Source organism: Dendrobates tinctorius, unplaced genomic scaffold (genome assembly GCF_039654945.1).
Source record: "Dendrobates tinctorius isolate UK_male_01 unplaced genomic scaffold, ASM3965494v1 ptg000084l, whole genome shotgun sequence".
Taxonomy (NCBI): Eukaryota; Metazoa; Chordata; class Amphibia; order Anura; family Dendrobatidae; genus Dendrobates; species Dendrobates tinctorius.
The window spans coordinates 32,471,853-32,485,243 of record NW_027361752.1 but is presented as its reverse complement, the minus strand read 5'-3'; the positions used below and the strand labels follow the sequence as shown (position 1 = coordinate 32,485,243).

The 13,391-nt window shown below is 46.9% G+C and overlaps 1 protein-coding gene across 1 annotated transcript in view; it reads left to right on the top strand.

Annotated features, from left to right (window-relative positions):
* The window catches only part of CYYR1 (cysteine and tyrosine rich 1), a 112,643-nt gene extending 100,867 nt beyond the window's left edge, over nucleotides 1-11,776 (top strand). The window contains exon 4 of the mRNA XM_073584518.1: nucleotides 11,082-11,776. Within this exon, the coding sequence (XP_073440619.1) occupies nucleotides 11,082-11,215 (134 nt within the window). The 3' untranslated portion in view covers nucleotides 11,216-11,776. The remainder of the gene's footprint in view (nucleotides 1-11,081) is intronic.
* Nucleotides 11,777-13,391: the final 1,615 nt, after the last annotated feature.

Sequence of the window (13,391 nt, the reverse complement as noted above, 5' to 3'; positions counted from 1 at the left end):
ATCCCCATCCTGGTATATATGTCCCTTATCCTTGTCCCCATCCAGATATTATTATTACCATATTATTACTATTTATATAGCACAATTGATTCCATGGTGCTGTACATTAGAAGGGGTTACATACAAATTACAGATATCTCTTACAGCAAACAAACTAACAATGACAGACTGATACAGAGCTGAGAGGACCCTGCTCTTGCGGGCTTACATTCTACAGGATGGTGGGGAAGGAGACAGTAGGTCGGGGGTTGCAGTAGCTCCGGTGTTGATGACGCGGTAGCTCCGATAGTGGTGAGGAGACAACTGGGACATTGCAGATACTCACCTCCTACACTGGCAGCATTCTAGCGATGTTGGTGGCTGGTCCGTGGGTGATACCGTTATGCCACGCAAGCACAGCAGCCAATCACACTCACACTAGAAGAAACGTGGATGTCCAAGGAAGGTGTGAAAGCTGCAGCCTATCAGCAACCACTGATAGGCTGCAGCGCTCATGTGGAACAATGATGTCACCTGAGCTCCAGCAGACCTGCCACCGACACGTGAAAACGCCGTCAGTGCAGGAAGCGAGCATCTGGGTTTTTTCTGCAAAAAAAATATTTTTTGAAATCATAGCAGGTGACTTTGTACTTTTCTGAATCAACTTTTTGTCCTGATTTCAAAAAGATACATAGTTTAACTTTAGCATGTATAGTTTACATAGAGCAGCATGATTATTATAAGGTATAGGTAATATACTGGCGACATTAAGAAAACAGTCATCAACGTATCAGAAAAAAATGCTTCACCTTACAAAACAGTTTTTATTGAACCAAAATAATTTCACATGTAAAATAGAAACCAAAATATGAGTTGAAATTAAAAGAGCTTGACATTAGACTGGGTTTTCAGAGTTGTCCCTATATAACATCCGACAGTAATCTGCCATCATGGCGTCATTCCAAAAACCCTGGTAGCGGTGTTCAATTACTTTAATATCCTGGTGAAACCTCTCGCCTTGTTCATTGGGTCGCCCTCACACCCAGGGCTCTGGGGTACTCGGTACCGGGCCGGTGTCAGGGGGAAAGTATCACGGCAGCTGTGACCCAGTCCGTGGCCCTGGGCACCCAATATCAATGGTGGTTTGTAATATAGTTTATGGAATAGTTCGTAACGCCACCTGTGGTGTTTGGCAAGCAAGATGTTAAGCCAACGCTGCGTGCAGGTCCTCCTCTGGGGCTGATGGTGTGTTGCAGCATAGATGGTATAGCTCCCCACAGGTGAAGCTGTAACCCCAGGGCAGTGTGTAGGCGCAGGTAGTGTAAGGGATGGTACCCAGATGTAGCGGTGCTGACGGTGTTGGCGCACAATGACTGGAAGACACCAGGGCTTGTAGTTTCAATGCTTTACTCACAGTTCTTGGTAACCACTGGTGCCCGCTTCCATGCCGTGTCCTCCGGGGCAGAGACTCAATCAACCTCCTGGGCAAGTTAGGCTTCTCCTCTCCAACACTCCGCCAACATGTACCTCTCCTGAACAACTCCTCTATTGCGCCTATTAGTGTGAAGAGCTCCAGTACCGTGGTTACTCCGAAGTTCCTCCTGTCTGATGTTCCTAGAACCTTACTTGTATGACAGACAGCTGTAGCCTGCTCAGGGATGCTCCTGGATCCCAGCTCTCTATCCGTGTTGCGGTTGTGTCCCAAGTCTTAGATGGGAGTAGTGCATTTACAGCCAACTACTCCACCGGTGTCTGCTGCAGAACCATAAGTGTCCATACAACCTCGGGGACCGGGCCCCGGCCTTGCGCTGAGAACCTATAGGCAGGGTTCCTCTTCCAACCCACAACTCCTCTCTGTTCTCCTACTCCTTCGTTCCGCTCTGTTCCTTCTCTCTCATGAAGCTTAGGTTGCAGTTCTACGTCTTTCTCCTTCTGTTCCTTTCTCGTGCCAGCTGGCTCAGATCACTGAGGCAGCTGCAGCACTCTCTATTCTATCTCTCGTCTGGGGAGCTCGTTCCACCAAGACCAGTCCTCAGCCTCTCCTGACTGACTGCCTTCCTCCGCCTTGAGCTCCCCTCAGGCTGACCTCCTGTCAGACTGCTCTCTCTCCACTGACTTCCCGTCAGACTGACCTGCAAAACTACACTTTCCCACACTTTTATATCTAACTCCCCCCACCTCCCAGCACATCTCGTGTTACGAAGCAAGGACCCACGAAAGGTGCTCTGCTATCCTCTAAGCATGGAGCCGCAATCTGGTCCATTGCTGAACTATCCTATGTGTGGGATGCAGGTGTTGGAGTGTGGAAAGGAGTTCCCAACTTACCTAGTTGGTGGGGCACTACACCTTAGGAGAAAGTGCAGTACCTCTGTGGCGACCGAGCCTCAGGGGCGCCACATTCATTGCTTACATCCCCAAGATTTTGAGGGAAGAAATCTAAATGTGAATGCAAAAAGTGCATTTTCACAGACATGCGACATCAAAGACATTGGTGTGCAGTTAGCAGTTCCTCAACACCTTCAACATATTCTGGAGACTTTTGTTTTTCTAACAAGTTTTCACAGATCCACTTGAAGCTTTTCCAAGATCTCAATTCGTTATCATTTAGAGTTCCTTCAAACACATCATCTCTCATAAGCTCTCTGACCTGAGGACCAACAATTAACCCTTTCTTTAGTTTTGCTGGTGAAATGCTGGAGAATTTCTGTGAAATGTACTGGAACAAGGCTCGGACTGGCCCACCGAGGTACCGTTGGATCCCTCGGTGGGCCCCGCCCGACCATGAATGTCACTGAACAAGCCCGCTCGCGGCCCGGCTGCTCGTACCTGTGAATCAGATCATCCAAGTCAGTGGCGTAACTACCGGGGTAGTGCAATTACATACTCAGTCACAGTCACCTCTCCTAGCATGTCTCTTGCAGCCCCCTGTGCTTATTCCATCTTCAATCTCAGCGATGTTCTATCTTCCTGTATTCAGCGGCCGCTCATTACCTATGCGCATAAGTAATGAGCGGCTCATTACATACGCGCATATGTAATGAGCGGCTCAGCAGAACCACGTGGACGCTGAAAGCAGGAAGAAGAACAGCGGTGAGATTGAAGATGGAATAAGCACCGGCCGGGGGCTGCAAGAGACATGCTAGGAGAGGTGGTGAGTGCCTCTGTCCTGTCCCTGTGCTCTGCCCTGTCCTGTCCCTGTGCTCTGCCCTGTCCACTCAGCTGCAATCTGCCCTGTCCCTGCGCTCTGCCCTGTCCCTGCGCTCTGCCCTGTCCCCTCAGCTGCACTCTGCCCTGTCACTGTGCTCTGCCCTGTCCCTGCACTCTGCCCTGTCCCCTCAGCTGCGCTCTGCCCTGTCCCTGCGCTCTGCCCTGTCCCTGCGCTCTGCCCTGTCCCTGCGCTCTGCCCTGTCCCCTCAGCTGCGCTCTGCCCTGTCCCTGCGCTCTGCCCTGTCCCCTCAGCTGCACTCTGCCCTGTCCCTGCACTCTGCCCTGTCCCCTCAGCTGTGCTCTGCCCTGTCTCTGCGCTCTGCCCTGTCCCCTCAGCTGCGCTCTGCCCTATCACTGCGCTCTGCCCTGTCCCCTCAGCTGCGCTCTGCCCTGTCACTGCGCTCTGCCCTGTCCCCTCAGCTGCGCTCTACCCTGTCCCTGCGCTCTGCCCTGTCCCCTCAGCTGCGCTCTGCCCTGTCACTGCGCTCTGCCCTGTCCCCTCAGCTGCGCTCTGCCCTTTCCCTGCCGCCACTCTCTTCTCTTTGGGTATGTGCACACGTTGTGGATTGTGCTGTGGATTTGGCTGAATCCGCAGGTAAAATGACCTGTGCTTTACCTGCAGATTTAGTGCAGATTTTGTGCGGATTTCTCCTGCGTTTTTACACCTGCGTATTCCTATAATGGAATGGGTGTAAAAACGCTGCGGATTCCGTACAAAGAAGTGACATGCTGCAGAAAATAAACTGCAGCAAATCTGCGTAGAATTTTCCGCAGCATATGCACAGCGGATTTGGTTTTCCATGGGATAACATGGTACTGTACACCGCATGGAAAACTGCTGCGGATTCGCAGCCAAATCTGCAACGTGTGCACATACCCTTCCTCTGCCTGTGCCGCCGCTCTCTTCTCTTTCTCTGCCTGTGCCAACGCTCTCTTCTCTGTGCCGCTACGCTCTGCATGCACCTGAGTTTTGTACAGGCCACAATATGTTTTGCGCTGTACACAAGAAATGGCCGTCAGTGTCAGTAAAACTTCAAGGAAATCTATCAGCAGAATTCACATTCCAAACTGCCCGCATTAGCGGACCTGATGAGGCTGGTGAACTGACTGCAAATCCATGTCTGGTTGGCTGGATAATCCTGCATGAAGGTTTCGCTGCCTGAATCTCCGCTGGCGCTGGGCGATTTCTGAGCGCTAGTCAGGTTGTGAAATTCTCATCTTATAAGGTCCCAGGATTATACAATCATTCCTACAAGCCGTGCACCAACCGGAGGAGCACAGGAGGGAGCGCTGAGTAATTACAGGTGGTGGGAGGGTGAATGCACAGGTTACACAGCCTGGAGCTGTAATACTCCTATGTCACGGGGAGCGCTGCTCCTGCAGCTGTACATTCTATCATCCCACAAGGGAGAGACGGATGTGAACTACAGCTCTGGAATGTAATACAGCAGGTAGCTCAGGATCAGTAATGAAATGTTATAATTCTGTATGGAGGCCTATGTGGTGCCCGTAATACTGTATGGAGGACTATGCGGTGCCCGTAATACTGTATGGAGGACTATGCGGTGCCCATAATACTGTATGGAGGACTATGCGGTGCCCATAATACTGTATGGGGGACTATGCGGTGCCCATAATACTGTATGGAGGACTATGCGGTGCCCATAATACTGTATGGAGGACTATGTGGTGCCCATAATTCTGTATGGAGGACTATGCAGTACCCATAATACTCTATGGAGGACTATGTGGTGCCCGTAATACTGCATGGAGGACTATGTAGTGCCCATAATACTGTATGGAGGACTATGTGGTGACCATATTTCTGTATGGAGGGCCTATGTGGTGCCTATAATTCTGTATGGAGGAATACATGGTGTCTCATAAATCTGTATGGAGGACTATGTGGTGCCCATAATTTTGTATGGAGAGATACGTGGTGTCCCATAATTCTGTATGGAGGCCTATGTGGTGCCCATAATTCTGTATGGAGGACTACATGGTGTCCCATAATTCTGTATGGAGGACTATGCGGTGCCCATAATTTTGTTTGGAGAGATACGTGGTGCCCCATAATTCTGTATGAAGGACTATGCGGTGCCCATAATTCTGTATGGAGGACTATGCTGTGCCCATAATACTGTATGTAGGGATATGTGGTGTACTGTATGCTATGCCAGGCCTGCCATTGCCATTAATGATCCCTCTTCTGGATTCTTCTGTTTGGCTCTTGTATGTGCGGTGATGGCGCTGACATCCTTGTGTTCAGACATCTTTTCTCCAAGTCTCTAAATTAAAATGTCCACTATTGTACTAATGTACGGCGAGGGGTTCCGTCAGTCCCCGCAGCTAATCGCACGGGTACTGGGAGGCTTTCGCCGCTAAGACCGGCAGGCAGCAACGCTGCCTGGCAGGTCCGGGCGAATTTTAGCCCCCCTCTGCAGATACGAACGCTTCGATTGGCTGGGCTGTGTAGCATCTACCATGGAACGCTTGTTGGGACAAAGTGATCACTATACCCCCTACGTCAATCCTTGGGGGTGTAGATTCCAAAATGGGGTCACTTTTTGACTTCAAAGTAACACAGGTCAGATTTGCAAAAAATGGCCTGGGCATTAAGGTGAAAACAGGCCTGCGGCCCTAAAGAATTAAATGAATCGTAGTGCGGAAAGATCTGCAGCATATGAACAACGGTGCAGCTTTTAGTAGAATTAGGATGCTGAAATGATGCAGATTTGGCGTGGGATATACGGCAAAAGAACCCATGGTGTAATTCTGCGGTCTCAAAGCCTAAATGCTGAGTTAAACATTACTATAGGTGGGCCCCTAAAATTAATTCCCTTGGTGGGCCCTAGACACCCCAGTATGACCCTGACTGGAGCTCTTGTGAATTTGTCTTTGCCATGGCTTTCACAAAGTTTTTAATCAATCCCAACTTTATATGTAGTAGAGGAAGAAAGATTTTTGCTGGAGCAACTAATTGATTATATACAGTGTGTCCGTAAAGTCATGGTGCACGTTTGACCAGTCACGGTAAAGTATACAGTGTACAATACATCCCCGGATCTGACGCCCTTAGACATTTACTTTTGAGGTTATGTGAAGCAACATGTGGACACTGAACGTATCAAAGACATTAATCACTTAAAACAGAGAATGACAGATGTTATTCACTCTGTCACACCAGACATCCTTACCCGTGTGGGGTAAGAACTTCACTATCGTTTGGATGTGTGTAGGGCAACAAATGGAGTCCACATCGAAATGTACTGAATAGGTATGAAACTGGGAGAGTTTTTATTTGGAGCAGATTTCACATTTCTCTCGTCTTTTGTTGCTTTTCAGTGACTGGTCAAAAGTGCACCATGACTTTACGGACACACTGTATATAAATCCCCCATAGTGGTGAATGTCCCTAATCCTGGGCCCCATCCTGGTTTATAGATCCCCCATCCTGGTACATGTGCCTTATCCTGGGCCCAATTCTAGTATATATCCCCTTTCCTGGTATATACAGTATGTTCCTTATCCTGGGCCCTATCTTGGTATATATGTCCCCCGTTCTGCCGCTGTTCTTTAATGTAGAAAAAAGAAACGCACATTCAGCTGAAGTATTTGCTGGCGTCAGCTGTTACCTCACCCGCCGGGCCTGGTCACGGAGGCGACCTCTTAGACCGCGGTAGTTATGCCCCTGCTGGTTGATCTCCTAGGCAATGAGGTGTAATCAAAAGGAAAAGTGTTACTATCTCTATATCAGTGGAAGAGTTAAAATTTGGGACCCTCAGTAATGCTGAGAGTTAAGGCACCTTTACACATATTGGTGGGAACGGTCAACACTATAATGTGTTTCGTGTCCCCTGACTTTCCCCTTGGAATATTTTTCTTTTTGCACTTCAAATAAATGGATGCTGGTGAAAACAGAAATAAGAGCAAAAATGGCTAAACATTGGATCCAGAATACTGTTAAAAACAATCTATTATTTCTCCTATGCAAAAAAAAATGTCTGAATGAGGCCTTAAAGGGAATCTGTCAGCAGTTTTTTGCTATGTAATCTAACAACAGCATGATGTAGGGACACAGATTCTGATTCCAGCGATGTGTTACTTAGGTTACTGGGTGCAGCAGTTGTAATACAATCATAGTTTTCTAAGCTGCAGATCTTGCAGTTCTCTGAATGCTGAGCCCTGTATAACCCCGCCCACATCACTGATTGGCTGCTTTTCATGTACATTCTATAGTGACAAAAAGCTGCTAATCTAACATGGTTCTTATAAAGAAATTGCCACTGTTTGGCACAGTAGATAGCTGTGGACAAAAAATTTTTAAAAGAGACATGTAGCAACCCTGCTGGCATCTCTGCATGGCCTTCCATTCCTCACACACCAACTTACTCACTGCTCCAGGATATGCTGTGATTTCTGTCTGCTGCCAGCTCCATGCTCTGTGCCACTTGTCTCCTATCTGCGCTAAGCATGTTTCCTGGCTGTGTGCATAGGGGAGCAGCGCCAGAACTCTCTGGTTCTTATGGAGTCAGGGTGCATCTGTCTAATGTGTCCCTGACCAATTACCAAGAGCCCTCTAATATTTAGGACAGCTCCACCCAGTGGAACCTTGCCTGTGCAATGTGTTAACTCAGTTAGTGTCTTGCTACACAGCTGCCAGGTCTTGCTCTGTGTTCCTCCTTCTCTGGAGGCATTACTCCTAGCTTTGCTTGCTACTTCTCTGTCTGCCCTCCAGGGGGCAGAATATCCTGGTCTCTGTGTCTTTGTTCTTGCCTTGCTTTGTACCTGTGTATACTCTGGTCCCTGTGTCCTTGGTCCTGTATCTTGTCTTGCATTGTTACCTTGTCTGAATTCTATCCTACCTATGTTTGTCTGTCTTCCTGTCTTTGGCTTCTTTCCCTGCTGTGTCTTTCCTTGTGTCCTCCCTGTCTGCTTGTGTTCCGCACTCAAGCGGCTCTGTTCGTGCTCCGCTTGCTTGCGACTCTGCCTGCTCTGTACTCTTTAGGCTCTGCCTGCGCTCTGTACTCTTGTGGTTCTGCTTGGTTCTGGTTCTGCTGCTACAGAACCTCTTGCTGCTCTGCTACTCTTCTTCGCAGTCTTGCGGCTCTGCTCGTGCTCCGCTTTCTTGCGACTCTGCCTGCTCTGTACACTTAAGGCTCTGCCTGTGCTCTGTACTCTTGCAGTTCTGCTTGGTTCTGGTTCTGCTGCTGCAGAACCTCTCGCTGCTGTACAACTCTTCTCCGCAGCCTTGCGGTTCTCCTCCTGTGTGAACAGGTCCAAACCTGTTCGGTCATACTCCACTCTTTCCTGTCAGTACCTGTACCTGCTCTTCCTGTGTGAACAAGTCCAAACCTCTTCCATCATACTCCACTCTTTTCTTGCTGTTCCTTCATACACCACACCTACCTGCCTCGTGTCTCAGCCGTGCCAGCCTGCCCTGTGTCTCAGCCGTGCCAGCCTACCCTGTGTCTCAGCCGTGCCAGCCTGCCCTGTGTCTCAGCCGTGCCAGCCTGCCCTGTGTCTCAGCCGTGCTAGCCTGCCCTGTGTCTCAACTGTGCCAGCCTGCCGTGTCTCAGCTGTACCCGCCTACTGGTGTCTCTTCCGTGCCTGCCTGCCCTGTGTCTCAGCCGTGCCTGCCTGCCCTGTGTCTCAGCTGTGCCTGCCTGCCCTGTGTCTCAGCTGTGCCTGCCTGCCCTGTGTCTCAGCTGTGCCAGCCTGCCCTGTGTCTCAGCTGTGCCAGCCTGCCCTGTGTCTCAGCCGTGCCAGCCTGCCCTGTGTCTCAGCCGTGCCAGCCTGCCCTGTGTCTCAGCCGTGCCAGCCTGCCCTGTGTCTCAACTGTGCCTGCCTGCCGTGTCTCAGCTGTACCCACCTGCTCGTGTCTCTGCCGTGCCTGCCTGCTAGTGTCTCAGCCGTGCCACCGTCTCCCCAAGTGGGATCAGCAGCCACAGCCAGACACCACTCTGGAGAGGAACCTGGCAGCTGCCTGCCGCACAAGCCTGACCTCACCATCAGAGGCTCCAGCGAAAACCAAGGCAGCTGTTCTAGTCACGCCCCTTCCAGGGTAGTCCAGTTTGTGGCACAGTGAGGCCACAGCCCCTTGGCTCTTGCCCACCAGTCAAGGTGTGAGCGTGACAGATGCTGCTTGTTTATTCTTTTTACTAATTCCAACATCATTCAGACATTTCCCATTTTTAAGGACATGTAATAATTACGTCTATTATCAGTTGTATTTAATTATACATTTAGTATTTTCTGTAACTTTTTTTGATGTTTCATTTCATTTTACAAATTAAACTTATATTGAATTTTAATTTGCAAAATGAGAACATTTGCGGATGGAAACAATCATTATCACCTCCTAAGCGATTTCTATTTTTAAGAGAAGCAAGGGTGAAGATTCATCATTTACACTCTTAGTGCAGCCGCGACATCGCTTTATTTCCTGCATCGGTTTAATATGATGACTATTACATGGAAGGTGATTTTGAGTTATTATGTTATGTTATTTCAGGTTCATTGCAAATGAATCTTGTGTGTCTGTTATCACTCCTGAATAAAAATGCACAAAGCTCCCAAAATTGTAATACATATTATCTCCTATTCGCCCTGGAAATTTCATTGCAATTTTAAAGGCATATACTATGGCCTGAGGTCTCTCCAACTCCCAAATCATGACAAATGCAGAGGAGGGAAAGGATAGAAAAATTGTATTATTATTTGTTTTTGCTTTCTGTGCAAGTTTTGACAGGGCATGATAGAATTTGGATATATATCTTATCTCAGCATCTCATCTGTGGCTCCGAAAAATGGATGAGTGATGCCATATGTAAAAACTTCACACGTAGTCAAGTGCAATGCCAGAAAAAATGCCTAGGATAAGATTTGCTGGTATTTCATTAAAAAACATACATACCCAGTGCGAATTCAGCTTAAAGGGAATCTGTCACCCTCCAGGACATATATCACCTATTAATATGGGCATACAGGTAATAGAAATGTTACACTAGTTCTACTTGTATGCCTCATGTTAACAGTCTTGTTGTTGAGAAATGTTATATTCTTTCCTTTTGCTAATGATTTCTTCCATGCTCCGGGACGTGTGTGCATGGGAGGGGGGTAGTATTACAGTGAAGGCACGAAGCAGGGATTTCCTCCAGCACCGCACACCCCAGAGACTGGAAGAAATCATTAACATAAAGAAACAATATAAAATTTCTCAACAACAAGACCATTAATATAAGGCATACAGGTAGGACTAGTGTAACATTATTACCTGTATGCCCATATTAATAGGTCATATATGTCCCAGGGGATGACAGATTCTGCAGACATGTAAATCCACACAGTGAGTACAGTGAGCGCTGTCATGATTCTCAGGTGTCAGCACCGTGAGGTGTAAAAAAGAAAATATGATACTCCAATCCTGACCAGCCCCGCTCATCCATAGTCAGTGTAAGGCCGGGGTTAGACTTGTGAGTGCAATGCGAGAAACTTGCATGAGTCTCTCGCATCAACACCCAACATTGCCGCCGGCACTCGGACCGGAGCTGCATAGAAATACATGAAGCCGCACACTCATGTCCGAGTGACGGCGGCAGTGCCGGGTATTGGTGCGAGAGACTTGTGCGAGTTTCTCGCATCACACTCGCAAGTGCGGCCTAACGTGAAAAAATTCACAGGGTATAAATACTGTTTTAAGGCACTGCATATCCCTTTGTGCAGAAGAGCTCATCCTGCCAAGGTAATCCAGCGCATTTCTGCAAATTTCACAATGATGAGAAGCCGAGTTACAGTCTTTTATGTGTGATTGGCGAGTTAAAATTGCATTGAGTTTACAGTGTTTTTTTATTTTTATTTTTTTCATTTTCATTCTGTATTTTTTTTCCCTATAGTTTCGCCACCACCTTACAGCTATGAATATGAGATGGAGTATCCTATCGAATTACCTCCTCCATATACTCCAACTCCTCCAGCGCCTCTACAATATCCAGCTCCTCCTCCATATCCTGGACCGCCAAGAAAATAACATTCCAAGTCTGCGACAACTGCAAAGAAACGTTTTAAAAACGAAAGGGTTACCCAGGATTGGAAAAATATTGCTTCTTTTTCTATAAGCAGCGCCACACTTGTCCAAAGGTTGGGTCTGGCATTACAGTTTTCAAATGAAAGAGTTGCAATACCAGACACAGTCCATGGACGAGGGTGGCGCTGTTTTCTGGAGAAATTAATCTAGTCTTGGAGACCCGATTTAAAGTGGGGTGATGTATAGGAATAGAGAAGGCAGGCTTCAACCCTGTGCAATATCTGCGACGTTTCCTACATTTTCCAGCCTTATATCCTGAAGTGCTTGAACTCAATATCTACTCCATATTATAAGTACATTATTTATTTTTTTCTGTGAATTGTATATGTGAAAATTTCTAAGACTTTGCTAAAGAAACACTAGAAAAGGGGAAAAAAGTGGCAACGTTTTCTTACAAAACAGTATTACTTTCATGTGGACCGTGCATTATGATGGTCCGTCATGGGCAAAAATACATTTTTAATAAAAAGATAAAAAAATAATAAAACCTTTCTGTTAATAAAAGTGTAAATCCAGAAAATCTGCTTAACCATCATCTCACTGATCTGGGGTGTGACATGTTAAAGGGGTATTCCCATCATTTGCTGGAATTTCCGGGATACATACGACATAAAATCATGATAGGTGGGGGAAGCATCGTCTTGGATCCCCCCCCAACAATCCTACAAATGAAGAGACAAGTGTCTCCTTTGGATTTTGCCTTTCTTGTGTTATTCTATTTGTTATTCCTATTGAAAATTTGTAAAAATAAAAAATTGAAAACTGGATGCTACTATTCTCTTTGTCAAAAGATGAATAGATAAACTATCAGCAATGACTGGACAAGTTCAGACAGTGCAGTTTCTCCCAATGGGTAAGGCTGGTTTCACACTAGCGTTTTTTAGCGCAGCGCATCGTGCGCGTACATGCGCATGCATCCTGATCCCCTATCTTTAACATGGGGGCGCATGGACTAGCGTTTGCACGCGTTCGTATGCGCTTTCGTGCGCATGCGTTTTTTGTGGTGTGCGCCCAGGCGCGCCGGACGCAACCTGTTGCATTTTTGGTCCGTCCGACCTGTCTCAAAAAAACGCATGCGCACACGTGCGCACGGAATGCCCCAAAAAAATCACATTACAGTCTATGGGAACGCAGACGTGCGCATGGACATGCGCACGTCAGCGTTTAAAATCGCATGCGTTTTAAGAGTCAATATGGCTACAAACTGGTTAAAATGCATACGCATAAAATAAGCAAACACATGCAAAACGCTTGATGTGTTTTTTGAATGCGTTTGGACTGCCTTCGCAGCGCAGCGCAAAAAAACAGTAGTGTGAAAGTAGCCTAAAATCCAATTACTGTATCAATTAATTCATAAATTTCTAGTAGGAATAACAGAGGAACAGAGAGTTGTAAAAAAGCGTTTTACTATTAAGTTTTCAGAATGCAAGTATTTACAAAAAAAAACAGATAAGTCAGGAAAAGTGACAGATCCTGTTTAAAGGGATCCAATGACTATGTTTTTGCATATGGAACTAGTGGTATGGCTATATAGGTGCTTGTCTCCCAATGAAAATGACACTTTTTTTGTACAGATCCGATGTGCCAGTCATGAGAAATCTAATGTAGAAGCTATATGCAAATCTGACTAGAAATGCAGTGGAGGCGTGCCAGTGCACTTTAAAGAAGCTGTCTAATGCACTGACACGCCCCCAGTGCTCTTCCAGCCTGATTTATGCATGGCTTCTTCATTCGATATCTCATGACTGGCACATCGGATCTCTACAAAGAAGGTATCATTTTTATTGGGAGACAAGCTCCTTTACAGTCATATCTCTAATTCCATATATAAAAATTTGCTTACATGTTTCCTTTAAGTTTAATGGCAGCTGTATAAGTAATTATACAATGAGCTGCCACTAGTGGGAGCAGCAGAGAGACACAACCTGACAGCGAAAACTGGGCTCCATTATGTTAGCCAGGTGCGTTTCATTCTTGAACATTGCAGCATTTCAGGGAAAACATATTTCTGAAAGGCGTCAGGGACTGTACAACAGGGATGACATGTCCGATGCATGTCCTTGCCCCACTTCCCTATAGTGATACCCTATGTGTGCGTACATGGAGAGAAGGTTGTTTA